The sequence below is a fragment of the Perca flavescens genome, chromosome 4, assembly GCF_004354835.1.
Source record: "Perca flavescens isolate YP-PL-M2 chromosome 4, PFLA_1.0, whole genome shotgun sequence".
NCBI lineage: Eukaryota > Metazoa > Chordata > Actinopteri > Perciformes > Percidae > Perca > Perca flavescens.
In genome coordinates this window covers 5906438-5932000 of record NC_041334.1, presented here as the reverse complement: position 1 = coordinate 5932000, position 25563 = coordinate 5906438, and the positions used below count along the sequence as shown (strand labels likewise).

At 41.1% G+C, this 25563-nt stretch overlaps 1 protein-coding gene across 2 annotated transcripts in view; it reads right to left on the bottom strand.

The window, feature by feature from the left end:
• Window positions 1–25563, bottom strand: part of ptprga (protein tyrosine phosphatase receptor type Ga) — a 509782-nt gene that overhangs the window by 49669 nt on the left and 434550 nt on the right. The window contains exons 10-12 of one of the 2 annotated variants that reach the window (XM_028575592.1): window positions 10328–10436; window positions 9672–9721; window positions 7006–7756 (exon numbers count right to left, since the gene is read on the bottom strand). In XM_028575592.1, the coding sequence (XP_028431393.1) occupies window positions 7006–7756; window positions 9672–9721; window positions 10328–10436 (910 nt within the window). The remainder of the gene's footprint in view (window positions 1–7005; window positions 7757–9671; window positions 9722–10327; window positions 10437–25563) is intronic. The other variant, XM_028575593.1, reaches the window with a different exon arrangement.

Sequence of the window (25563 nt, the reverse complement as noted above, 5' to 3'; positions counted from 1 at the left end):
GGCGTAGTGTGTTACCAACCGTTTCTTTTGTAACTGTGGTCCCAGCTGCCTTCAGTTGATTCATCAGTTCCCCCCTTGTGGTTTTGGGATGATTCCTCACCGTTCGCATGATCAGGGACACCCCACGAGGCAAGATCTTGTGTGGAGGCCCAGACCGAGGGAGGTTGGCGTGGTGTGGTGCTTCTTCCATTTCCTGATAACTGCACCGACAGTTGATCTTTTCTCTCCAAGTTGCTTTCCGATTCTCTTGTAGCCCATCCCAGCCTTGTGCAGATCAATAATCTTGTCCCTGATGTCCGTAGAAAGCTCTTTGGTCTTGCCCATGGTGGTGATGTTGGATGCTGGTTGTTTGAGTGTTGACAGGTGTCTTTTATACAGGTAACGAGGTGAGGCAGGTGTATTTGATGTAGATAATTGGTTCGGATTGGGGCTGTGTCTTAAAGAAAGACTAACTGGCTTGTAGGAGCCAGAATACTTGCTGTTTGTCCAGGGGGTCAAATACTTGTTTTTCCTCATCAGATGGTTATCAATTTTCATATGATGTGATTTTCTGGAATTTTCTTTGGGATTCTGTCTTTCACTGTTAGAATGTACATATGATTAAAATTGTAGATTTTTGCATTCTTTGTAAGTGGGCAAACCTGCAAAATCAGCAAGGGGTCAAATACTTATTTCCCCCACTGTATATCCTAATAAAATACAACAGACATAAAACATGACCTAACTAAGTCTATGTTAGATGTTAGGAGAGAGACCTGGCTGGCACCCTTTGACTAAATAAAAACTTTCTTAAACACTGTAGGCTGGAAACAAAATCAAAAGTAGAAAAATCCCCTTCCAACAAAACTAAAACTGTCAGAAGACATTTTCTAAACTGTCAGACAAAGAAGATGGGACTTCATTTGTTCTGTTCTTAAGCTGACATTTAAGTGTACCCTCTAGTAAAGCGTACAGCTGCCCTATGCAATTTTGCATGTTTAAACCACTGCTGTTGCCAGAAATCTTGCCACGCTGGTTGACACCAACCTGCTTGTGACTGCTCTAACATTAACATACTGTGCACCACACTAAGCACACGTCACACATTGTTGGAGATTAGTTCCTGGTGTGTGCTAACATTCCAGCTTCTTCGAAAAGTGGCAGCAAAAAGAAACCCCCAAGTTAAAGGTCCCATATCATGCGGATCTTCCGGTTCATACTTGAGTTTTAAGTTTCTACTCAAACATGTTTACATGCTTTAATGTAAATGCTTAAATTATTTTTCTCATACTGTCTGTCTGTATTCGCCCTTTGTCAGAAACCCTAAATTTTAGCGCCAAAAAGTTTAAGTCCCCCCTACTTAAAAGCCCAGTTTGCTCTGATTGGTCAGCGTTTCCGGATCTTCAGCATCAATACTTTTTACTTTTACTCAAGTAATATTCTAAAAGACTTTAACTTCTACCAAAGTAATTTTCTGGTAAGAAACGTGTACTTTATACTTAAGTCTTGCCTTCAAGTACGTTATACAAGACTATAGCTAAGCTAGGCTAAACACGTCCTGGACCGACTGTATCTCTACACGGGACACAGAGATAAAATAGATCAATATCCCATGCTGGGTAAGACAGCAAAAAGTGGAATATTTCCTAAACACATGAGGGATGTTCATTTACCTACATCTACCTGGAAAACTGAAAGCGCTGCGGCAAAAACAAACCATCATATAAATAATGAAAATGAATACAAGTCCCAGCTGCTGTCCTGCTTGGCCTGAGCCCTGCACACTCTCTGACGAGGTTGCAGCCATAACTGCATCGAAACAACACACACCTCCGGACAATCTGAGTCATCTGTAGGAATCCAACTTGCTTTTCCGGGTCCCTTTAATCTCCACCCCAAAACCATCACCGACACCTACCCACTTCAGCGGCTGCAGCCGTGACGTTTCTGGAACTGACGCCGGCCCCCATGGCCTTCACTCTGCAGCTTCGCCTCGAGCCGAAGACACTACATCAGGCTGGGCCCCTGCACTGCGCCACAGCTGGCTCGCGTCGCCACTAACTCTGCATCATCTCCTTCCTTACATCCACACGCACAGACATGCACAGTGCACACAGAGGGAGCCATGATGCTGCCTCTGCCTCTTGTCCCCTTCTCTTTTCCTTCTGCTTTTCTCTTACGATTACAGCACTCTGCCAGAAATAAATAAATAAGTAAACCCTTGCCGGTAGCACGCAAACACAAACACACACACGGACAGACACACACACACACACACACACACACACACACAGCACTAATGTGCAGTGAGATATATACTGTTCAGGCACTAACACACCCAACACACACCGTATACACGCAAATGTAACTCTAAATGAAGCAGAGTTTTTATTTTTTTATTTTTTTAAATCCCCTGCAGCTGAGTCTAGCCTGCAAGCCTCATCTCCTCTTGCCATGTCTGAAAGTAGGCCAGCACTCAGATCAGAGCGGGGAAGAGAGGGAGAAGCAGAGACAGTGTGAGGGAGAGAAAGGGAGGGGGGGACAGTGGGTAGAGGAAAAGAGGAGAAGGGATGAAAAGAAGAGATGGAGAGAGAGCGAGAGAGAGAGAGAGAGAGAGAGAGAGAGAGAGCGAGCAAAGAAAACAAAACGAAAAGTATTGAGAAAGTATGGCAACGTTTTATCGGCAAAGAAAGGGGGAGGACGCAGGAGCAGGAGAGAAACAAGGACAGATAGAGCAAGATAGGAGGACATTTGAGGATAAACAGAAGAGACGTTTGGCTTCCTTTTGCAGATTTTCCAATTGACCGGAGCTTTAACATCCCAGATCCACAGGCTGCTAAATCAGGCTTCCTGTGCGTGTCTTCTGTTTTAACTTTCCACTATCCAGTGGTGGAAGAAGTATTCAGATCCTTTACTTCAGTAAAAGTAGTAAAAGTAAAAGTAAACACTCTATTACAAGTAAAAATCCTGCATTTAAAATGATACTTGAGTAAAAGTATGTAAGTATCATCAGGAAATGTACTTAAAGTATTAAAAGTAAAAGTACTCGATGCAGACAGGCTCAGATTAATATTCTAAGTGTCTGACAACATTATGGAAAGGATCCCTTCAGAGATGAACCTTTAAAATCTCTTTGAGACCTTTCTGTTTAACCAGGAACAGCTCTAGCGTTAAACCCACCAGACTCCATTTGAAAAAGCAATACTTTTAGCTTGTATAGAGGCAACATATTGTCACATGTAAATCGGGAAAATATGTGTTTATTTCAACGAAAACTAGAATTGTGATGGTTGGAAAAGTGGAAAGACGACCCAAAATGGCTTTTCATAGTTTTATTTTGTTTCTGTCGACTTTGAATGAAGTGTATTTTCCGATGCTAAAATTACTGTTTATTTACATGGAGTCTGGTGGGTTTAGCGAACGCAATGTCGTGGATTTTTTCATGTTTAAAAAAAAGGATCTTACTTTAACAGAATGGTCGACCTCCTTAGAAATCCTTTCCATAATGTTGTCAGACACTTAGAATATTAATCTGAGCCTGTCAGCGGCAAAACGAGCACTTTAGTGAAGGTAAACAAGCTGCACAATTGCCCTATTAACTTACATTGTAGCTTGTTTCTCCGCTGCCAACTGCAGCGATATCGCTCAATACTGGACCAATGTCAAAGATTGTTGTTCCAAACTCCAGGTTGAAGAAAAAAAACGGTAGTTACCCTTTAACAGTGCTGACTCCTATTAAACTACACCTCAGTGTTTTGGAGTAGAGGTAAATTAAGTGTATTAAATTAAGGTTGTCTAATTTTTGAAACAAAATGAACATTATGTGGCCTATAGAGGATAAAAATAGACTACAGCATGTTGAGAAACAAAGTCATCTTTTTGAATAATCTTGCTATTACTCACACTTCCAGAAGAGACTGCCAACACGGAGCCAGACATGTTTGTTAGAGATTAGTTCATGTTTCCCTGCCTTGAAAACTGGGATTTGTAGTTGAAAGCATGCACTCAGCATAAAAGAAACACCTCCCATAACAGCGGTTCTTAGCAGAATGTATACAGTCACCCCTTTTATAAAGTTGTGCAACAAATTTTAAGCTTTTGCCCATGAGTCCCTCAAGCTCTAACAGAATCAAATTAGTTAAATGTGCTTTGACAAAGAGATTGAGAAAGCCATTTCCGGGGGAATATCAGAAGATTGCTTTTGTTCATAATAATGTCTGGTTTTGCGCTCAGACTGTTTCAAAGCACTTGAAATTGAATCGATGTCCCATGGTGGTTGCTTGGCTAATGCAGTGCCATGCTGAAAGTCTTGGCTGGGGGGGAGGAAAAGCATTAGGTCTGCTCTCAGCTCCTGCTTCTAACACTTTACTTTGCTCTACATCAATGCAATTCATGCACTCTATTTCACTACAATCCATCACCACTTACTACAGTAATGCCTTTAGTTTGGATATACAGTCTTTGATGCAAGAGCCCATCCCCCTCTTACCCACATTCAACTCTCTACTATCCAACTCTGTTGTATTCCTGTTTTATCTTTTCAACCAATCAAAAAAAGAAACTGTAAGCTTTTTACCTTGATTTGATTAAGTTGTCCGTTATGATAATTTCTCTTAAAGGAATACGCCACCGTTTGTTGAAATAGGGCTGTAGATAGGTGGGCCAACGCATTTTTTGTCTCAGTGCAAGTAATTAGGTGGTTTTTTTTGTCTTATTTTGGCTCACTTTTACTCACAGCATGCTAACGGCAACTTAGGATTCCATTCACTACGCCAAGCTAACTAGCGGCGGCGCTGCCGCTGCATGCTTCAATTACAGCAGTTTATGCACTACTTTTTTTCATGCCATTTGATAATAGAATGCCTAAAAATGTGAACATCATTTGGGGAAAAACATGATAGTTGACGAGAAAAAAGAATCATCCCGTGGAGCCAACACCCTGTTTTGTACCAACTGGTAATTGATCTCCAACTGTCGTCATCATTCTGAAACCGGAACACATGGGTCACGATGCGCCACGATGTGCCACGATAGTCACGATGGGTCACGATGAGCCACGATGTGCCACGATAGTCACGATGGGTCACGATGCGCCACAATGTGCCACGATAGTCACGATGGGTCACGATGCGCCACAATGTGCCACGATAGTCACGATGGGTCACGATGAGCCACGATAGTCACGGTGGGTCACGATGAGCCACGGTGTGCCACGATAGTCACGATGGGTCACGATGCGCCACGATGTGCCACAATAGTCACAATGGGTCACGATGAGCCACGATGAGCCACAATGTGCCACGATGGTCACGATGGGTCACGATGAGCCATGATGCATCACGATGCGTCACGATGCGCCACGATGCGTCACGATGCGCTACGATGCGTCACGATGCGCCACGATGCGTCACGGTGCGTCACGATGCGTCACGATGCGCCACGGTGCGTCACGATGCGTCACCTCTTCAATATTAATATATATTGCTACACATGATTTTCATTAACAAATTCAAGCAGTCAGATATGACAAAAAATGACACTCCCTGAATATAGCGGAGTCTGAACACAGCAGACAAAAGGCAAAAACAAAAAAAACTGCTACCGTAAAATCAACAAGCAAAATCAGTAGGCAATAATCGATTATGGTCTGTCACTGCATCGATGCAGAATCGTCCATGTCCGCATTGCGATGCATCGATGCAATGATTCATCATCTAATTTATTTTGCAGCCTAAAGGTGTTATTTAATTCTACAGTAGTGTTGCATATCATTTCTTTTTTCTTTCTTTAATAGTAAAAGTACTTTTACTTTTATCTGTGTAAAATGTCTTTAGAGTAGTAACTGGAGAAAGAATATATTATTTAGTAAAGATTTTGGTCCTTTGGCTTCAATATTAAATGTTGACTTAATCTTTATTCTCAGTGTTAATGAAATAGACTATGAGATTAAATTTGGACTCACTGAGGCATCATTTGCAAAGTGCCACATACACTACATTGCCAGAATCAGCTGATGCATTTCATTTCTTTTCACATCCCTCTCTATCTTAATATTAAAAAAAAGTTGCATAACCATTGATGTCACACCTCCGGGAGATAGCAGTGAGAGAATGTAAGTGTGATCAAAGCAGCCCCTCTTCCACATCTTCCTGTTAAGTTCCACAGAAACATGATAGCAGCAATAGTGATGTTACATGTATCTTACTCTGGAAACATTACTGTGTCAATAAAAAGCAATTGTTACTCTCTGTCAAATCAGTGGTAGGCCCATTATTACTTTACTTATTTGCACAAAAGGACCCCATGTGTCACTGCCTTACCACCTTGAGGTGCATAAAATCTGTAAGGATATACACAATTTCAATTCATACAACACTTATGAATATATGAATGTTGTCAGTGTGACCACACGTTAAGAAGTCCTTTAGGCGGACCTTGGGAGCTCTAGATATGAAATCTTTGGATGAATGATTTCATTTTTGACGATTTCTTGAAATTGCATCGGGACTTTCCAAATGCTCAATTTGGACCTTATCTGGTTAGTTTATTTTATGTGCATGTAAGATGATACTTGGGATTAATTAAACCAGTGATTCCCAAACTTTTTCTGCCGGGCCCCCCATTTGATACAAATATTTTCAAGCCCCACTGCTCCCCCCCGCCCCCTTGCAATTTGACTGGGGGATTGGCAGTTGGCACAATAGATGAAATTGTAGTCACCGCTCCGTATTTCTTGTCGTTGTTTTGGTGGTTGTGCTGTTTGGTGTAGCTTCATCTTTTGTTTTACGCTTACCTGGAAGTCCTTTCTCAAACCTGTCCATGATTTGCTAGCAGCGCAACAGAACCATGCTTTTATTTATTTATACTAGTACATTGTCCGTTTGTTGGCCTGACAAGTGATCAAATTAGTACGAGAAAGGGAAAATTAATGATTCTGCAGTGATGCAAATTCATCGAATTTCACCTTTCTAGTTCTTGCTCTACAAATGATCGAGGCTTGCTGTTTAAATGAGCCTTTAGACTCACCAGTGTGGATGGAGAAAGGCCAGTGCTTCTTTTCCCCCCCTGAGCTGGGTCTGAGCGTCACTGCTGGGTCCTTGGGGGCAGGGAACTCTGCCGTTTCATTGGCTGCCTCTGTGGCGGCAGTGGAGTCAAATGCATTGTGGGTATACACCTCCAGTTGGCCTTGTTTACCAGGTGGCGTGCTGGTTGGATCTGGTTCTTTCTCCTTTGCGGTAGCGTCCGGTGTCTGGCTGGGTGGCTCATTCACCGCCGCGCTGTTGTCCTTCCTCCCAGCCTCGCCCACACCTCCCGATCCCTTTCTCTCCTTCTTCTCCTCTTTCTCCTCCTCTTCCTCCTCTTCGTCCTTATCCTCGTCTTCCTTCTCTCCGTCCTCTCCTTGGCCCTTGCTGTTCTCTCCGTCCTCACCCCCAGCTTCGCTGTTATCTGTGGCTGCGACCGCCGCGGCGCCTTTGGCGGGCCCGGGGGCGTCTGTGCTCTGACGCGTGGAGATTGGGTTTTGGGTCGGCGCTCTGCTCGGCCAAACAGAGCTAGGGAAGGAGGAGATAACACCGCCGCTGAAGCCCAGGCCGGCCAGCAAGGTACTGGTTACTACTGACGCCACCGTCGCCTGACTGCCGCTGGAGGACGGGTCGATTCCTGTCGCCATAGAGACGAAAGAGAAGGGGATGCCTGAGGAGGTCCAGGTAGATGAACCGGAGGAGATGGGAGCCATGTCGGCCGAGGAGGCTGGAGACACCGTCGGCTGAGAAAGAAACTATTTACTGGTTAGAATTTGTGTATACTCCTACACTTTGATATTATTGACTAAAGAGTTTAACCCCTCCAGAAAGGGGTCTTCAAGCCAAGGACCCCTTAACTGAAAGATAAAGCAGGGACCCCCTACTACATATATTAATTAATGTCATGATTTTTTAAATCGTGTTTTAATGTTGAACATACATGTGGCACAGTAAATCCTTAAGATGAACTGTGTCTGTGGATGGCTACCTTAGTGACCCCCCCCCCCCCCCCCCGACTCTGAGGACCCCCTGTTGAAGACCCCAGCCTTAAAAGTATTTCAGTTTTGGGTCTGAGTCAGGATCCCCCCATAACACAAAAAGGGCATGCAAAAGGAAACAATTAATTTCTGTTACACACAATTCTGTTTATTTTATCTGACTGCTCGAACATCAGTGTTTCTTTATTGTTATCATTTCATTTTAGGCATATTTGTGCAATTTTGCCAAAATAAAGGTAGATTAAAGGGACAGTTCACCCCAAAATCAAAACCACATATTTTTTCTCTTACCTGTAGTCCTATTTATCAGTCTGGACAGTTTTGGTGTGAGTTGGCCAGTGTTGGAGAAATTGGCCGTAGAGATGTCTGCCTTCTCTCCAATACAATGGAACTAGATGGCACTTGGCTTGCGGTGCTCAAAGCGCCATAAACATACATTTGAAAAACTCAACAGCAATGTCTTTTTCCATCATGACCCGGTTACTCAAGATAATGCACAGACCTAGTTGTCAGCAGTTTCATGTAGGAACTATTTCCTTTTTTTACCAAACCCGCCAATCGTATCACCGCGCAGAAGAGAGGCGAGAAATAAAAAAGAATGGCGCCCTCCTCGGCTGAGCTGTAGCGTTAGCTAGCTCAGGTGAGCTAGCAGCATCGGTAAGCTATAAACTAGTCTCACATTGCCAGACCTTCCTCCACAGCGCTGCAGACGAGGATCTGGCTAGTCCACACAGCATTCCTGGATGGGAGAAAAAACGTGCTCTGGTTCATTGGCATTTCTTTAAACCAATCACAATCGTCTTGGGCGGCGCTAAGCGCCGGATGGAGCAACGGTGCTTCTGCAAAATAGCCCTGGGAAGGAAGTTGTTTTGGTGGAACATGTGTACGTTCAAAGGTTGTTTTAGTCGTGAAACAGAAAACTCAGATTGAACAGATAGTCTAGCTAGCTGTCTGGATTTACCCTGCAGAGATCTGAGGAGCAGTTAACCATAGTCCTCATAAATCTAACAGTTTAGAATGTCAACACAAAGAAAAAGGAAGGTATTTCTGTAAAAAAGAAAATAGTTCCTACATGAAACTGCTCACAGCCATGCCTGTGGATTATGTTGAGTAACAGTGTCATGATTTCTGGAAAAGATACATTGCTGTAGAGTTTTTCAAATGTATTTTCAGACACCTTTATGGTCGATAACTCCAACAACGGGCCACGCACACCAAAACTATCTACATTGATAAATAGCACTACATGTAAGACTAAAATATGTATTTTGGATTTTGGGTTGAATTGTCCATTTAAGACATGAAACTAAGCAAAATATAAAACCCAGAATGTACTTCAAGTTGCGTGTGCACATTTATATTTTTTTAAATATGCTCAATTTGATTTGATGGTTGGATGTTTGTCCCATAGTGTCAGGAAGTACCAAGGGATTTTTTGTATTTGAATGTATTATTTCTACAAAACAAAGCGCTATCAGATTATACTGTTATGATCAAGAATGAATATCCCTTTATCCTGTTACATGTGAACCGCTGCTTTTCTAATCCTGACTTTAATTCCCTTTGAGACATTCCTGTCCACACAGGGAAGAATGATGCTAACACAGACACTGCTCTCTGCTGGATAAAAAATGACAAGACAATAGTAGGGATTCACCTCTGCTTCCCTTACCATTCCAGTTTTCACGATCCTCGTCCCTTCAAAGATCCTGGTGGTGTTCGCTAAAACACAGGAGAGAAGAAGAAAAAAAAAACGGGACAATCCCCAGTTAAACACCGGCGAGACAACAAGGGAACACTTCACTTGAAGGGATGTTTATAAGACATCCATGAGTGCATTGCAAGCGCATTAATCACAACGTGACAGAGTGTAAATGCAAGGCGATGAATACTTAATGGCTTCGCCGATAAACTGAATGTAGCTCGATGAAATGAATCCATCTCACTGCATTTCAGCTTGCTTAGTGATAGTTTATGTATTTCCTTTCCTCTGGTATGTTTCCTTTAGCCTGCAGCTGTTGATATGAGCTCACATAAATAAACGGAATATGAAAGATTTCATTATATTATGATGAAAGGAATCCTAACTGTCTGAAAATGCTGTTTGCACAAATGTAGGATAATGTGCAGGCATGTTGAGCTGTGTACATGAAAGAGATGCGTACCGATGCTCATAATGACAGTTATGATGCCATTAAAGATAATTCATGAGCATTTGAAGTCTAAGCCGTCTGTGTGTGTGTGTGTGTGTGTGTGTGTGTGTGTGTGTGTGTGTGTGTGTGTGTGTGTGTGTGTGTGTGTGTGTGTGTGTGTGTGTTGCTTTGTTACCTCTGAAGAGCATGCTCTGGCTGAAGTCACTGCGCATGTCATTCATGCAGATGGCCTGGACTCGAAACAGGTATAGCACATCAGGGGAGACAGGAGAGATGATGGCCTCCTGGACAACACACACAACATGCACACAAACAAAATCACTAAGGTCCTCCAAGATTGTATCACACAGTAAGTCGTGTTGATTCAGTTACAGGGCAGGGGGTTCATATCAAGAGGTGCGGTTGCACGCAGATGTGGTTAAGTCATTCTTAAGGATGTTTTGGGATCTGGGGAACAAAAACCCCTTAATTACAAACCTTAAAACCAATATCAATATTTACGATACGATACAACTTTATTGTCAGCCAAAGGCTGAAATTCTTTGTACATCCCTGGGTAGCTTGTTTAAAAATGAGGACATACACATACATCCAAACAGTGAATGACATACACATACATCCAAAAACATCCAAACATACATGGGATTAATAACACCAACAGACATACATGAGACATTACCACAAATGACATAAACTCCAAAATAAGGAAACAGTGAAAACATATATAACAACAGTACATGACATGAAACATACACACAGACAAAGTCTTGGAGATGTATATTCCTGAAATAAATATTGCACTGGGTTTAATGTAGCAGGTTTAGCAATAAGATAGATTGATGTGTGAAGGAGTTTAATAATTTAATGAAGAGTCATATGAAATGTGCATGGCATAAGTAACTTTAAGGGAGCGCACAACTGGAACTAGATTTTTAACCCTTACTACAAATGGACGTGGGTTTTTATTTGAAAATTTTTAGGAAGGAAAAAGAGTTTTTGTAATTACCCCGACTTTCTACACAGGGTCAACAATTTCCTCCATGCATTTTCTGTGGAAATGAATAGGGGTATTTTATCCTTATGGCCTGTTTTTAGGCATAGCTGGACTTATTGGTTGCTTGGAGGAACACCAAGAGGATGGAGAAAATAATGGCTTGGGATTCATGTATCCATCAACTCTAAAATTTCCTCCAACGTGGGGTCCTATTTCCCTGCTTCAATTGTTCATCCAAATGTGTGCACAACACAACTTAAACCGTTGTGAATTAAAAGTAAAAAATAACAACTGCAGAGTACAGAACAACAGAAAACACATCAAAGGAGCAAACTTGGGACCGAACCAGACTGGAGTATTCCAGCCTGGCATGCTGTCTGGTGTTCTCCTAATGAAGCTCATTAGGAGAACCAGGGTCAACCGGGGAGACCATCTCATCCCCATACACACATTAGTTCTCCACAGCTTTTAATACAGTCAGGTCACTTCACATTATTACTGTAGCTATCCCAACAACAGACAATGCAGCTGTCTATCCGTGGTTCATCCTAAATATTTCATCCTAGCTGTGTGTGTTACGCCCTCATCATTATCTCCCTGTCAAATACGCACGATAATAGGAGCTAAAAAAAAAAAAAAAGCCTGCTTCTTAGCTTTCTTCTTCAGCAGATGGAGCTGGCCTCAGGTTAAATCACATGCACCAATGTGGCTCTTCAGTGGTGGTTGTGTATGTGGGAAGATGCTAACCACTAACCCCTGTCTCTGTTGAAAGCCCAGAAAGCAAGGAAGTGATCCTTTGAGCTAAGATTCTCTTTTCATATAAATGTGGTGGTATTTCCAGCTTACAAACTTATGCTATGTAAGTTGCAACAGTGGTACCCCAGGTCTCATTCAGGTCAGTGTCCAACATAACCTCATAACCTGTCTCAGGCAGAGGAGTAATTTAACTCAGGGAATCTAGGCAGCTGTATGATAAGGGAACGTTTTGTTTTAGGACTGTCTCCTTTTGGAGGTCGGTGGAAACGTACACACTTTTGCATACTTCTCAGAGAGACAGATAGACTCAACTAGATTTTAGGTAAGCAGATGTGTTTATGACGCCTGCAATATCTTTGTTGACATTAAAGGTTCAACAAAACTTAGTCTTGCATTGCCAGACCTTCCTTCACGGCGCTGTGGAGGAGGGTCTGGCTAGTCCACACAGCATTCTGAGATGGGAGAAAAACGTGCTCTGGTTTATTGGCATTTATTTAAACCAATCACAAAAAATAGCCTTGGGAAGGAACTTTTTTTGGTGGAATGTGTATTTTCAAAAGTAGTTTTAGTCGTGCAATAGAAAACTCAGATTGGACAGATAGTCTAGCTAGCTGTCTGGATTTACCCTGCAGAGATCTGAGGAGCAGTTAACCATAAGTCCTCATAAATTTAAAGTTTAGAACGCCGACGCAAAGAAAGCGGAAGGTAACGGACATCCGGCCTAAAAGAAGGACATCTGGCGGAATTTCCCGCGGCAACAGAGCAATCCCGGAAGTGGAACGTCGTGGATATAGACTAAGTTAAACGTAACGGCTCCAGCATGAGTTGAAATACACTTTCAGGAAGACCGGAACTTCAGAGAGTTGGGATGGCGAGACATGATAACACATCGTGGTGAAACTGTACTGCCTGCTTCAATTTCTCCTAAATTGAGATTCCATTAAATGCTTCTGCGTAATTCATCAAGGTCTCTAAAACCTTCATTACATATGCGAATATCAATTGTGCTGCTCCTGAGTTTTTCCTCAAGATTAAAACTCGAGAATGATTGTCCGTGCTCAAAAGCAGCCCTTATGCATGCTCATCATCCCATTAACGCCACAAGACTCCCCCCTCATCCCAATTAACAGCGCTATCCTCGTGACTGGCTTAGCATGGGTCACAGCCACATCAGCTCACACTCTCATTTTTTCAGACCCCTCTGTCAAGTTAATAGAAAGAACTCACACTGCTTTGGATCAGCAGAACGATAAAGTTATCATGTACTGTACATGCACTAATCTTAAAAGCAGTGAGAGATGAATTCCAGAAGAGCCTTGTTTTAATGGTATATTAGACTCCCACACGTTATTCCTATACTGCTTCATTCTAATTTCATTATATGACCAACGTCTCGTTTTTTAATCAAGTCTGACAAATTTATCAGCCGGCCATTTCATACGCTTTATATGTTTTATCTCTGCAGATAGTCAGAATCACAATTACAAAGTACAGAGATACAGCAGGCCATTGGAAGATATCACACTCTGTTTAATGGGTTCAAGAAGTAAAATCAGTTCAGTCAGCGAAGACATTTAACCATCACTATACCCAGTATGTCGTCCACACCATCACATTATATCGACCGTCCAAACTTTTGATTTCTCAATGGGATAATACATAGTAATTTAAACAATTGATAGATCATTATCAAACTGCCTATGGTCTATTTAATATCAACAAGTGAAAGCATGTAGTAGCCTCTAATGCTAATGTTGTAGTCTGTTTACTTTTCAACAAATTAAGGAACAATTTTTAATAATCCTACACATTCCTTCCTGTGAAGGAAATAATGTTTCACTCAATAAAGCTGCACTAATCAATATTTTTTTATATGAACAATGGATTAAACTACTGTGCATAATGCAAAGGGTTGCTCGTAGTGACATACCTCCAGAGAATCATCACCAGTTTTCCTCTCAGCTCTCCAACATCTTGGAATCTTTTAGCTTATTGTTTTGGTTTGATGGACTGCAACTTTACAATTTTGATTCAGTCTCAAAACTCTCATCAACCTGGTTTCCAGCAGCAGGCAGCTGTTTTTAACAAAAAAGCTCTGATAAACCTGCGGTACCAGTGCCCTCCAGTGGACCAAACAGAAACAATGATAAGTTATAGACTAGCTGGTGAACATAGTAAAGCATTTAGCAGCTAAAGAGACAGATATTTCTCTTTTAGGAGTTGGTGGAGACCAAAATAGAGCTAAAGTGAGAGTTAATATTAAACTTACATTCATCAGCTGGCCAGAAATACAACCCTGAGTAAATGCTAATGTTGCTTTGTGTCTGCTGGATGTGAACAGTAGTAATGGCCAAACAGCTTCATGAAGCTTTGTGAACCGTTTTATTTATTTTCTGAGCCTACTAGAATGCAATCTTGGTTTAACGAAAAAGGCTCAAGGAATGGGAATTTAATATGCTTTCAACGCTTTGTTGAACAGAGAGCGCCATCTAGTGGGCTTAGAAAATAAAGAAGCTTCATGAAGCTTCATTTGGCCATCACTAGTAAACAGATAATTGTTTGCTTAACATATTCACCAAATCAACTTTACAAGGGCAAAACGTGTGATTTTCAGCTTATTGTGGAGTTTTGCCCCCAAGTGGACAAAAAAACAAAACTATATAACAGATTAGTACAGCTTTAAAGAATTTAAAAATTCTTAACTTTAGCGCCTCCATAATAGTGTTATATAAGACACTGGCAAAGAGCAATCCCTCCTCCCAGCAAATTGAATTTGAAACAAATGGGCTAAAAATAACACAAACACTGTATCAATTCTCATTTTTCCACAAGCTACAGCTTACGCCATCACAATGTTTCAAATTCAAAACACAGTAATCTATCAGCCACTTTAAACATTTTGCCTTTACCAGAAACTGTATGCGGGCAGAACAGCTCCCTACACTTCATGTGTGCCATAAGGCAATCTGGCAGACTTGTAGGGGTGGGGTAAAAAATTGAAAATGTATCGTGATTTTGTTTGCAATGATTTTTAAAATTGATTATTTACCTAAATATATTCTGTTCATACAGTAACGCCGACGGCGACTACATCATATCAGTTTCCAGCAAAACCAAAGCAGATAATGCAGAAAATCCATGTTATGTTCTTTACCTATAAAATAAATGTCAGACTGACTGACTGACATGTGATATGCATTCTTTTTAGAAAACAATTCGTTTTTAGAATGTCTCATGATATATTGTCTATTCAACTTTTGTTTTTGTTAAAGAAGGAAACGAAAATCACAATACTCAATACTATGGAATTACAACACTTCTAGGATCGCAAGAAATGAAAATCACAATGCAGATCCAATCGTCACCCATGTACTGTGAAAAAAATCGAACTGGGACAAAAGCATATCGTCCCAGCACTACATATTTCCCTTTCAAATGTGTCCCAGATCAAGCTGCCCAGTCTGCTACGACGCACTCGGCCCAAATAGGTGTGTCCTTCAGAGATACTAAAGGCTAAAACTGCACCTTCTCCCAAATGAGACGATCTACAGAGGATCCAACATCGGTTCCCATCCCAGTTTGACATGATATGTTTCACGCTCATCTCTTGCAGTCAGAAATGGAACGGTCAGCCAGTTATATTGTGTTTATCTTAACATAAAGACTTTACAGGCATTGGGGTATGCATGCAGCGAAAGGCTGACAATATTCTCAGCGGCAGCGCCTTTTGGTTACATTATTCACACTGATGTGGTAATGATATACTGGTGTTAAAATGATACACCTTCAATAGAAACATGCACGTGTTTTGACTTTGGTAGTTGAACTGAGTTAATTATAAGTTTTCCTCTTTTAGCTGTGAATTGCCACACAACTCCTTTAATCTCCGTCATGAATTCAAAGGGAACTAGATATCATCACCACAAATGCACCTTGGGACCGTACAGAAAATCTGACGTGCAACTGATAGCTTTCATGAGAAGGCAGCGCTCTGTCAGATGGGGTGTTGCTGTTTACACTAACGTGGTGGAGAATCCACGCTTCCAGCTGACTCCTGCTCTCACACAGATGGGTGGCAAAGATTGAGTAAATCAAAAGGTTTCACGCAAACATCTCAGGGCTTCAACGTACAGTGGCATCAACCGCAGCTGATAAACAAACCGAATGTCTGAAGAGTGTGGGATCAGATTACTTTTCTTTGCAGAACTGATCTGCATCGTTACTGTATTTATACCCAATACAATCAAGTGTCTGAGTATATACAGTCCATCATACAACTACATTTTTTATTTACAATTAGTCTCACATTGCATGACACACATACATTGTGGGATAAGAGGAAAAAACGCTCTGGGTTGTTTGCATTTCTTTAAACCAATCATAATGTTCTTGGGCAGGACGCTAAGCTTGGAGAAGGAACTTGTTTTGGTGGAACATTTGAACCCCGCAAAAGAAAACGCCACATACAATAATTAAGTTAACAGACAATACAGTAATGTGAGCTATTTAAATTAGCTGGATACATGGTTAAACCTCATATGCTCTTACCAGTGTATCGCCGTGTGGACTTTGTTCACAGCAATCCCACCAATCGGCCCCAAAACAGTTAGATTGTAAATGTCGTAAACGTATTCTTTGTAAATCTTTACAATCATTCCCTAAAGAACGAAGAGGCCTGCCTTGTTGCACCATCCAAATCTTCTTCAAAACTTGCCATTTTTAGCGAGTAGCTTGCTAGCTGGAAGTTTATAGTTGTTTCCCGAAGCGAACAGTGTTAAAGAACGGCAACACAAAGAGAGCGGAAGGAGAGGGACATCCAGCGATTATCCTGGAAATGAACTTGAAATTGAAAAAGTGGAAATGTCATTGATCCAGACTAATATACAATAAGACCACAAGCAGTAGTAGGCTATAGAAAGACAGGACATTCTATACATCTAGAATGAGGAAATGTTAAACACTAACCCTCGCAGGTCTAAGGGCATTTTTAGATACAGTATCTTCTTGAATTCTCCTTTTAAAAGACAATTCCAGCGCAAAATGAACCTAGGGGTTAATAACATATGTGTACTGAGTTGAATGTTTTCTGGGACATTTTTTCATGCTAATCAAATGCGTCTCTAGCTTTAAACAAGCTACCACAAACCGGTGGTTAGCTGCTAACGCTAGCTTTCGGTGCAGATGGTAAATTGCTATTTTATTCCACTAACAAGGCTCAAAATAGCACCACACTTCAACGGTAGCATAACGAGGGTCCCTACATGCACACCGAAGCATTGAGAACTTTGTAAGTGTACAGACTGTACAGTTTATTAAAAAGATAGATTATTAAAAAGATAGATTATAAAGACAGTAGGTTCTTTGGTTCTACAAAAGACTAACGATACACATATAACAATAAACACAAGAATACATGTCACGGGGTGGAGGTGGATGTTTTTATTGTGAGCATGCTTTTATTGGATTTGCTGTGTTTTATCGTTTGCTGTGGTTTTATCTTCTTTTTATTGCATGCTTTTATTTTGAAATGCATGTTTTTTTAATGTTTACTTCCGCCACCGGACATGCAGTAATTAGGGTAAGGATTTACACCTGGGAGCCAGAGAATAGACTGGCTGTTGGATATAAAAAAAGGACAGAATAGCAGCAAAAGGGGGATCCAGGAAGACGTGGAGATATGACAGAACACTCGGAACGAGCGGCAAAGAAGATGGGAGATCAGACAAAGACACAAAGGGAAACAACCTTAGACCGGCCTGAAGCTACAGTGAAGCAAGCCAAACACAGACCGCAGAAAGTGGGAGAGTGTGGAACTCTCCCTTCCGCGTAAGTCCCGTTTTTGAACAGTTGCTGAGGACGTGTTACTGGCCGGAGTGTTTTCTGTTGCAGGTTATACCCGAGGAGGGCCGCATAAGGAGAGGAAACTGGTTGTCAGCAGAACCCTGTGGACTTTGTGAAGTCAAGACTCCCATTCTGTTTGGACTGTTTTAGTTGATTTTTAAGTAGTTGGTTTTAGTGTTTTTAATTTTTTTTTTTTTTTTTTTTTTTTTTTTTTTTTTTTTTAGCACATTTTATTGTTTTATCCTTGTTAAAATAATTGTGGTTTCTCAACTTCTTGTTTTATTCATTGTTTTAAAATACACCGTTTTTACTGCTCTCCCCCAGAACAAAGAACCTGTTTTTAACCTTTTATCTGTTGTAGTTTTAAAGAGGTCCTAGGCCTCAACAAAACCTATGTGGCGTTGTCGGCCCTTTTTACACCTATATTTATATATTTTATCATTTCTTATATATTGGATATTTTACTTGAGACGTTTGCCCAAAAATCCCCCCCTTTATTACATACACATTTAGTGTTAACCTACATTCTATCTATCACTGCACATGAATACTATCCCCTCTTGGGGGATAAAGACGGCATTAAAAAATTTATGAAAATATTTGCCATAGTTAGCGGGGTCAGAGGGGGGGGGTCGAGGCTTAATATTATGGAGGCATTGACCACCCCTGCACCCCACCAGAACCGCCACTGCCAGGAATCAAACCACCAACCTTCCCATTGTTGGACCACTTGAGCCAAAACCACCCAATGACAATGCCTTTTGCTTGGTCGATCTATACCCCTTTGGTCCAAACTAAGATATCTCTCCAGGCCTGTCCCGTGTGAAACCAAAAGTGAAACCTTAGTATGTGACACAATGAGGTCTCAGCAGTAAATAGAACGGTTGTATGCGTCGTTTTAAGGACTCTTTTAAAATCGACCATATAAGTCGTTTAGTCATACTGTAGGGATGTGTTGTAACGGGATAAGATGCTTGTTGTGTAAGTCACAAACATTCTGTCTTGGAGTGTTAACAGAACATATGCTTAACTTTTAAAAACCATGCTTAATTATGTAGTGTATGGTGCTGTATCTTTCGTCTGCCTGCCTGCCTGCTTGCTGCATGTCTGTCTGCCTTTCTGTCTTTCTGCCTGTCTGTCTGTCTGTCTGTCGATCCCCCCGCTTCCCATAAAATAGTCCAGTCTACAATGTTTCATTACATTGATTGTGACAAGGGGGACGTTAGAGGGATTTGGGGGTCCTAAAGCCATGTAAGTCCCTGTTGTGACCTAGATAGAGGCGTCAAGGGAGAATATGAGGAATAAGAGCAGACTCAAAGGGCTGACAGAAAGAGGGTAGAAAAAATAGTGTGTGGGAAGGGCCGTCGGTGGGGGGAAGACGCCAAGGGGAGCAAGAGTAGGAAGGGCGAGGGAGAGTGAAGTAGATTTCAGAGGGAGGGATAGTCTCTCGAGTTGATAATGAGAGGATAAAAACACTTCCCACCTCTCTCCCTCCATCTCTCATCGTGGCAGAATCGCAGTACTGAAGGCTGAAGCTGCTTCCACAGCCAGGGGGCACTCTGATCCCTTTTTCTGCAGCCATTCCTGTTTCCCCACAGAGCCTCTGGCCCAAGGTCATGCTTTTTTGCATGCCCTCCAGCTCAGCATTAGTATTCTGCTAGCCGATCGGCAGACCACAATGTAAGGGAATGAAACCTTCTGTCTGCTCCACAGCCTTCTCTGATGGCTCATTTTGGCTCCTGATGAGACCATTTGTAATGAAATTGATAAAGGATGTTGCGTGTTGTGTGTGTGTTGGCATTCATGTGTGTTTGTGATCAAACGCTTTTGTCCCCAGACAAATTAATAACTACTTCTGCCAAACATATTTTCTCATAATACATTTTATTTTGCCAGAGCTGCGTGTATGTGCCATTGTTAAACAGAAAAGACTCAAATTTTTTAATGATGCAATCAGTGATGATTTTGTACGTGTCAAAACACCGAGTGGTGTTCCGAGTTTGTTAGATTTCACAAGGCACTCGTGGTCCTATTTTTGATGATGTAAGGTCCTCTGTATTTCTGAAATAACAAACACACACACACACACACACACACACACACAGCCTCCCAGTGCAATTGCATTTGACTGTCCATTAGTCCGAAATCTTCCCGACATTATTTACAATAAATTTGTCTGGGGCTCTTTTCAAAGCAGTTTCACTGTCTAATCAGAAATCAGTCTGGGCAGTGATATCTTTGCACATGGGAAAGCACTGGATGATTGAAATATGTTCATGTGTGCAGTGTATCAATGTGATGGGGTAAATCATAGTACATTAATCAGTTTAATCCAATAACATATGGCTGAAGGCTGCGGTGGCGGTGGGTGGTGTGCTTTCAGCTGGCAATGTATCATCAGGGAGGGGTGGCAGAAGGAAGGAGGGAAAGTAGGGGCATGAAAAACAAAGGAAATCTCTCGTGAAAATGTTTTTGGTTTATAAAAGTAGCATAATATATGAATTAAATAGTAAATGTCTAAACTGAAATTTTGAAATATGGCTTTTTGAGTAGGAGTGTTGTCAAACATCGCTTGGACTCGCTTGTGTGTTTTTTGTCCTCAGAGGGTAAAGGATGAATGAATGTAATAATCTTAGTGTTTATCAAGAACGTGATGGTGCCTGTGTGCATGGTGCTTTTGTCTGTAACAGGAGTAAAGGACAGAAAGGAAGGAAGTAGTGAACAGCAACTACAGTTAGAAATACGTGCACTTTGTTATGTGGGTGGATGTGTAGTTGGTTCTGAGGGGAAATCATCTGATTGCTGTCTGATGAGCAGTTGATGGTTGGCTGAGCTAGAATTTGGACGTTGATGTGACCCATTTGGGTTTTTCAAGAGTTTTGTATAGAAGCCCTCCCTGATAAGGAGGCATTATTAAGCACAACAGTTTCTACTTTTAAGCCCTAAAAATGCCTAAAGCCCAAAAATATTCATACATCATCATTAAAACAAAATCATAAACAATGGGCTGTTCCAAGGGCGTAGCGGGACATGCCCCCCACATTTAACCTGTCGGTGCCCTTCATCCCCCACACTTACAACATGTCTGAGAGTATTTGAATGCATCATAAGTAGGCGAGTATGCACGTTTCTCAGGCTGTGTCATTTGATGGATAGACTCATATAGATATAGGCAATAATAAAATAATATATAAGAAAAATATCCACAAAAATATAAGGAGGAAAACTCATTTAATTATGCAATAATTAGGATCAGTGTGTATGATGTGGCATTAGACTACACTAGTTAATTGTTCTTTATCTCATCTGAATGCAGAGCCAGACCATTAACTGAGACAGGCTGTACTAGAGACAGTATGTATGTACAGTATGTATGTATGTATGTATGTATATATATATATATATATATATATATATATATACTGTATTTGTTCCAATACCGTTTACCAGTATCTGAAAAGTCTCCTATACTGCCTTAAATGCTGGTATCGGTATTGGCGAGTACTGGAGTCAATCCACCGGTCTGATACCACGTAGTTTACTGTCTAAATCTACTGTCTATTTCTGTTCTTTTTCCATTTTGACTGACTGCCAAACCGGATAATAAAGAAACTTCTACGGCATTAATTGTTTAAGGTTTAACCCGAGCCAGGCCGTACAACAAAGATAGCAATCCTGTTACACCTGTACAGGGTTGGTAGTATACAGCTGTTAAAACATGATAAAATATATAACACAATGGTGTCGGATCCGAACTCGTATCGGCTGAAGTTCAGGTATCGGAGCGAAAATTGGTATCGGAACATCTCTAGTCTCTACATATGTGTTGATCAGAGGGTAGGAACAAACGGCAGATATCGTCGAATGGTTTGGAGGACTGGTTGGAGCACAGAGTGGAGAGAATGACATGACTCCATTATAGTACAGCTGATAGGTCATCTTGATAATGTCCTTCTAGCCAGAGGCCTCTATTTGGGGCCAGCCATTAACCAAATACTAACTTTTATTACAAAATTTTAATTAAAATGAAATTTTTTGGAAACAATGTCCAGTGGCTGCTGCAGGAACTGCAGTGTGAAACAGACCAGCACTGGCTTCATTATTCATTATTCAGCCGTAGTAGTGGCTGCTGTTTGATTTCAGTGTTGGAAAGCCCATGGACTGACAGGGCTGGAAGTTGAAATAAACTAACTTCACATACACAAACACAGTGGTGTGGTGAGGCACACAGGGCTGTTGACATGATGACGTCTGAGCTGTGTGAAGACGAACTGAAAGGATTCATTGTTCTTTTGTATCTCTGTGGATTATATAGCAGCGCAAACATGGCTATCGACAGCTCAGAGTCAGAAGTATGAACAGAGGTTTTTGCTTTTAGTTTTTTCTCGCACTAACCAGGCCGAGAAAGCACATCAGAGAAAGGCTGCAGAGAAAGTGTGTGTGTGTGAGTGAACATCTCATTTAAAGACAATTTAAAGCAATGAGCTCATTATATATGCACTCATATTTGAGGGTAAGCAAAGCTGGTCCATGCTGGTGATTTCCTATTATGTTATACAACACTGTCTTACTGGAAATTTCATTTCCAGAGTGTGCATGTGATTCTACGTTAACGCATAGTTTATTTTATTTCTTTGTACATTAGAAAACACTTCTGCTAATGTGCATGTTGATGTCTCCACATATATCACATATTGATATATTTTACAAATGTCAATGTTAATGTATGTAAGTGTAGACTTATTGGATTCCATTGACAACTAACATTATTATTGTGATTGCAATCTCTTTTAAAAAAATATGTTTTTATCCTACAAATTTGATTTGCTACATATCATTTGGAGGGATTCATTGATTGATTATTGGCAATGATTTTTACAATTTAGGAAGTGGGATGTGTGAAGCGTGAGGAGCCACAGGGCCGAGGACTATAGGCGGACCGTAGGGTTCACATCCTTTGTCACGTACTCTGTCGTACAGGTCTTCTCCACGCTTTATACGCCAAACATTTTCACCCATCTTGCCTTCAGGGAAGTCTCTGAGACAGTAGATTGATCTGTCAAGTAACTTATAGATCGATATAATATTAAACAGACAACTTTTGAACGGACATGTTCCACCAAAACAAGTTCCTTCCCGAGGCTATTTTGAAGCGGCACCATGGCCTGGGGCTTAGCATTGTGGCTCCGCCCGGGGCTTAGCACCGCCCAAGACGATTGTCATTGGTTGAAACCAGAGCACGTTTTTCTTCCATCCCAGAATGCTGTGTGGACTAGCCAGACCCTCCTTCGCAGCGCTGTGGAAAAAGGTCTGGCTATGCGAGAGTAAGTTGACCTTAACACATTCATCTTTTATATCTATATATATATATATATATATATATATATATCATATTCAGTCAAAATTATATTGGTCTTATGGTTTAGGCACTTGGTTAAAGATCCCATGGCATGAAAATTTCACTTTATGAGGTTTTTCAACATTAATATGAGTTCCTCTAGCCTGCCTATGGTCCCCCAGTGGCTAGAAATGTCGATAGGTGTAAACCGAGCCCTGGGTATCTTGCTCAACCTTTCAGAAAAAGTAAGCTCAGATGGGTGAATCTGGAATCTCCCCCTTATGTTGTCATAAGGAGCAAGGTTACCTCCTCCTTTCTCTGCTTTGACCGCCCAGAGCATTTGGCCCGCCCATGAGAAAGAGAGAGACATCATGGCTTTCAATCAAGCAAAGCATGGCAGTTGATCAAGGCCACACCCCCACCCTCCACCTTGCCCCCCTCTCTCCTTACTCAATAGCATTTAAAGCTACACACACAGAAATGGCACATCCTAAGGAAAGGAAATAGTGGGACTAGAGCAGTGGCTGTAATTCTGCACCAAAGCTGAATTTCGGAAAAGAGACTTAAGATACAGTATTAGGGGACCACTAAGGCCTAAATAAAAGCATCCAAAGAGCAGAATGTCATAGGACCTTTAAGAATAAGGACGGTTTTGATTAATATGCTCGTCTACTTCAAGCCGCCATAGATAATGTATCTTTATAGTAAAGACCATCATCTTTCTCTTACCTGACATAACCATAACAACATTAATTTAGCTTCAGTTTTCATGAGTGATCTGTGTGGACAGGGAACATTTTGCAGGAGACATGATGAGATAGGAATGCATTAAAGTCTTTTTTCTCCAATCAGCTGATATAATACTGTGGTATAATTCAGTATAACAGCAGCATTTGAATGGCATTCATGTTTGTTAATTGTTTGAGGGCAACACAACACTGTTCAGCAGCTAACTCGCATATATATGCCACATTCCTGTGTTGTTTGACCCATCCACCACCCCAAACTGCCTTGTTATGCAGGTATTTGGTCTTTCATACTACTTTCTACCGTTGTCTCTATTAATACTACATTGTCAAAATGGCGGCAGCGTGAGCGTTTGATGCAGCCAGGCCTGCAAATATTACTAGATTTGCCTTCAAATAACTCGTAAATAATTTTATTGTCTCACTACGAATGCAATTTATCCTGGCAAACTGACACTTTATATAAACAATGTCCTCAGTCTCTGATTTACAGCGCTTTATGTCCATCATGGAACAATCAGTTACCAACAAGTTTATCGTGGAAAACAACTGAAAGCTGAAATGTTATTACACTTCGACACTAAAATGGACAATATTCAGTCAAGTTTAACATTGATCCATGGCTTTCTAACAACTCTAAGTGAGCATGTAGTGAAGCTTGAACATAGGGTCAGCTACAATAAGGACAACTTATCCAAAAAATGCTTGAAGTCACTCGAGGGTGAAAACTCCAATCTGCGAGATGAAATGGATGATGCTGAATACCGAAGCAGGGCCTACAATCTTCGCTTCATTCATGTTCCTCAAAAGCTGAGGGTAAAAACATCCACGGATTCATCGGCAGCCTAATCCAGCAGCTTTTGGGTGAGGCGGTTCACCGCTCCCCCATGCAACAGTCACAGAACCAAAGAATTTTGCTCCGAGGCCTATTTTGGTGAAACTCCTCAGTCTTCAGGATAAAATCCTACGACTTGCCCGTGAAAAAGAAGAACTCAAGTACAACAACAAACGTGTCCATATCTTCCCCGGATTTCAGTACCAGTCTTCTCCAAAAGCATCGGGAGTTTGATGATATCAAAAAGAAACTCCGGTCAAGAACACCTCTGAGGGTAAATCGGTGCTGTGCAAGACCCCAGGGGAAGCTAAAATGTTTCTTCAGAAATTACAACTCTCACCTGAATGAAGGACTGCTCCTGTCATGTTTAAGGTATTGATAAAAAAAAAATGTGTTGGTTGTTGTTGATGATGTTTGTTTGCTTGCAGTAGCATAATCGGGACTTATTTGCTTATATCTTTACATGATATGGAAATGATTTATAATTTCTTCCCGGACCAGAATATTGAGACGTTTTTCTTTTTCTCTCATTCTCTTTAGCCTATAGGGCTGGCTTAAAATGAATCCTGTGGCTGATAAACATTACTTGGTTTCTTTAATTTGCCTATGCAGCTTCTTACTGAGGCCTATTACTACTAGGCTATTCATCAACTTTTCTTTTCTCATTTTTCTATAGCCTACGGGCTGTCTCATAATGAGGTCTGTACACAGGGAAACATTTAGGATATGTATAAAACATTTCCAGTTAATATTATGCGGCCTGAGCCTGCATTCTTGTTTGTTGTTTTTTTTTAATTAATTCTAGGCATTTATCTTCTATCTGTTGTTCTCAATCATCTGAGCTTGCCTATTCTAGCATAACAAATACTGTGATAATAGCTAATTTTCAACAATTCATCCC